General features: G+C 32.0%; 1 protein-coding gene across 1 annotated transcript; it reads right to left on the reverse strand.

Moving 5' to 3' along the window:
* Nucleotides 1–843: 843 nt before the first annotated feature.
* Nucleotides 844–2,344, reverse strand: LOC102666755 (cell wall protein RBR3). The gene has a single exon (XM_006601544.3). The coding sequence runs from the start codon at nucleotides 2,299–2,301 to the stop codon at nucleotides 1,081–1,083; it is 1,221 nt and encodes a 406-aa protein (XP_006601607.1). The 5' UTR covers nucleotides 2,302–2,344; the 3' UTR covers nucleotides 844–1,080.
* Nucleotides 2,345–3,068: the final 724 nt, after the last annotated feature.

Here is a 3,068-nt window from a genome sequence, read left to right on the forward strand (position 1 = left end):
TACTAGTTTGAGTTAAACCCTTAGTTAGTTAGTACAATTGTGTACAAGGTTAAAATTGTCAATTAGTTAGAATATATATATATATATATATATATATATATATATATATATATATATATAAGGTTGTAAATAGAGACTCCCTTGCCAATTGTATTTTCTCTTTTAATCTCAATAATATTATATTTCTACATATATAAAGTGATTTTGAAAAAACTTGTTTCATTTTTTTTAGTAAACTACAAGAAAAAGTTATGGATTTTTTTATCCACTGGAAACAAAGATAAATATCGGAGGATTTATAATAACACACACATCATGTTCAATCAACTTATTGTGGTTGATTTTATTCTTAAGAAAGATTAAATATGTTTTTTTATCCCAAGAAAATGATTAAGTTTTGTTTTGATTTTTGTAACATTGGTTTTGAGAATGTTGACCCTTTTTTTCACAGCTCAGCAACTCCCTTAGAGTTTCAAAAAATAAGGTTTCATAGAGATATTGAAAATTTAGATGCATCGAATTAATTGTTATTTATATATCATTGCATATACTTAATTAATTGTTGTTGTATAGCGTATTTTAGGTAACTTCATTGCAACAAGGGTAAGGAGTACAAGTATGACCAAATATAATAATTTTGAAATTATATATTAAATGAAGTAAAAAAAAAACAATTTTTAACTTATAGTGTAATGTGAGAGTTCTTGGCCATAAATATCTATAACAATAGTCAAATTATTGTAGCTAAATAGCCATGCCCGATGAATCAAACACAAGCTTTAACTCTTAAAGAAACCAAGAATAAAAGGAAGAGAGCTATTACATTGACCAAAGACTGAATAATATATGCATGTTACAATGGTTTTAATTACAGATGTTAATGAATTAGAATCCAAGTTAACAAATCAACTAAGTTTGAAGGCATCACTTTTCAATTTTTGTAACGAGAAAGCCATGTACACATCAGAAAAACTTCTTTACCTCTCCATGTTTTGATTTTGGTTTGTTTTTTCTTCTTCTATCGGTGTTCCCTTTATATGCATAAAGTGTTAGAAAAGTAGTTTTTCACATTAACATGCTTCATTTTGATGTTGTTTGATGATCAATGACAGTTTGGAATGCCCCAGCCAATGCCCTCACCTTGTTCTTCCTTTCCTCCAAAAGCTTAACAGTTTTTTCAATCTCATCATTGGACACCTGAGCCTCCATTTTCCCATGTCTCCTTTCGCCTAATTGTTGTTTTAATGGCGTTGCCTCAACCTTGTTCTCTTCTACTTTATCAACTGCTTCCTTTTGTTCCTTTATTGCCGCTTCTTCACTGTTTTTGTTCTCACTTTTGTGATCTTCTATTATAATTTCACAACCCTCACCTTCACCTTCATCATTAACAACAAATTTTCCTTCATGATTTTCTTGGTGATCACTCTCATTATTGTTTCCTCCTTTATCTTGGTTTGTTTTATCTTCCTCTAACTCATGTTCCTTATCCTTTGCTTTCTCTTCTAGTGACTCTTTTTCAGCTTCTGGCACTATAGAAATGACCCTCTCATCATCAACTTGATAATGGGGTGGATGATCATAATTCTCAAGCCCTTGAACATGCTCAATCTCATGTTCATATTCAACATTTGGAAAAACATGAACATTCACATGTTCAACCTTTTGTCCTTTGTGTTCTTCATTCTCCACTTTTATCACTTCAACTTTTGTGACTTCCTTAACTTGCTCAGTTTCAACCTTTAAAGTTTTTTTAGTCTCTTTAGGAGTACCCTTTGTTGACTTAATAGAAGCATGATCCTTATTAGCTACCTTCTTAGTGCTAGTAGAAGTAGTAGTATTAGTAGGGATAGTTTTCTTTGTACCCTTTGTGACTAATGGCTTGGTTTTTCCATCACTTGGGGCCTTTGAGGTCCTATCTGAAATGGGTATGGAAGGGATAGTGCTTTTGTTAGCTGGGCCAATGGAAGATGTACGTGGAGTTGTTAAAGATCTTGTCAAGTTTAAAGAGGAAAATGGTTTGTCCCAAGATCTTCCTCTGATTGCCATAGAAGTCTTATTGTTGGGAGAGTTACTCTTTGGTTGTTTGGAAGTGGGGGACTCAGGGAGTGAGGTTTTTCCCGGTTTGAGATAGTTAGGGATGTTTTTCTCATATGGGGTTGAGTCGGGCTTGTTAGTGGAGTTTGTAGTTATTGTTGTTGTGGATGGTTTGGTGGTCCTTTTGGTGGTTGTGGTGTGAGAATTTGATGATGGGGCCTTCTTCTCCTTCCCAACAATAGAACTTTCTTTTGCTTTTGTTGCCATCAATGTTTAGGTGTCTCTCAACCGAGAAATTCTTGAAAGAACCTACACACTAACAAAAATGTAAGTTAGCTAATTGCTCTTTCTAATTTACAAAATTGCAAGTGTTCTTCTCTCTTAGTATGATTTAAGAGGTATCTAGATTTAGATGTCTAATTAATTCTCCTTCATATCAAATTGATCCACTAAAAAGTAAAGTATTTTGAAATATTAATGATTCCATATCCAAGAGAGAATTGATCTCACGACTTTGATTAAAGAATTACAATGTCAAATTACTTGCTTCAAACAACTTTTTGTAAAATATGGATGACTTTAATTCCTAATTTTACTAAATAAAAAAAATTAAAGTGGATAATGATTTCCAATGTTGAACACCAAAATGAGAATTTTGTTAATTCAAAATTAAAGTGGCTAATGCCTATAATTTTAAGGGCTAAAATGAAAAATTACTTAAATATCCATCTATTTTTTAAAGTGCAATTCTCGTTTTTGAAGAGACAAATCCTATCACAATATTTAAAGACAAGTTGAACTGTGCATATTGGAGAAATAGGTAATCTTAGTTGCATTTGTTAGAATTAATGTCTCATGTGAGAGGCATGTGACTTATGTAGGGACTAATAAGTAAATGATTAAAGATTAAGGGTTAAATTGTAATTGGGCTTAATAGGAGAAGTTTCTAGAACTAACTGCTACTTGATGGAAGTGGTGATTATAAAAGGGGCTTAATACCCACTAACGTGAAATAAGGTTCTCTTCCTGACCAG

This window comes from Glycine max, chromosome 17 (assembly GCF_000004515.6).
Source record: "Glycine max cultivar Williams 82 chromosome 17, Glycine_max_v4.0, whole genome shotgun sequence".
NCBI classification, from domain to species: domain Eukaryota; kingdom Viridiplantae; phylum Streptophyta; class Magnoliopsida; order Fabales; family Fabaceae; genus Glycine; species Glycine max.

Coding starts and splice junctions, on each gene's coding strand:
- LOC102666755 (XM_006601544.3), bottom strand. CDS start 2,301: ATGGCAACAAAAGCAAAAGAAAGTTCTATTGTTGGGAAGGAGAAGAAG.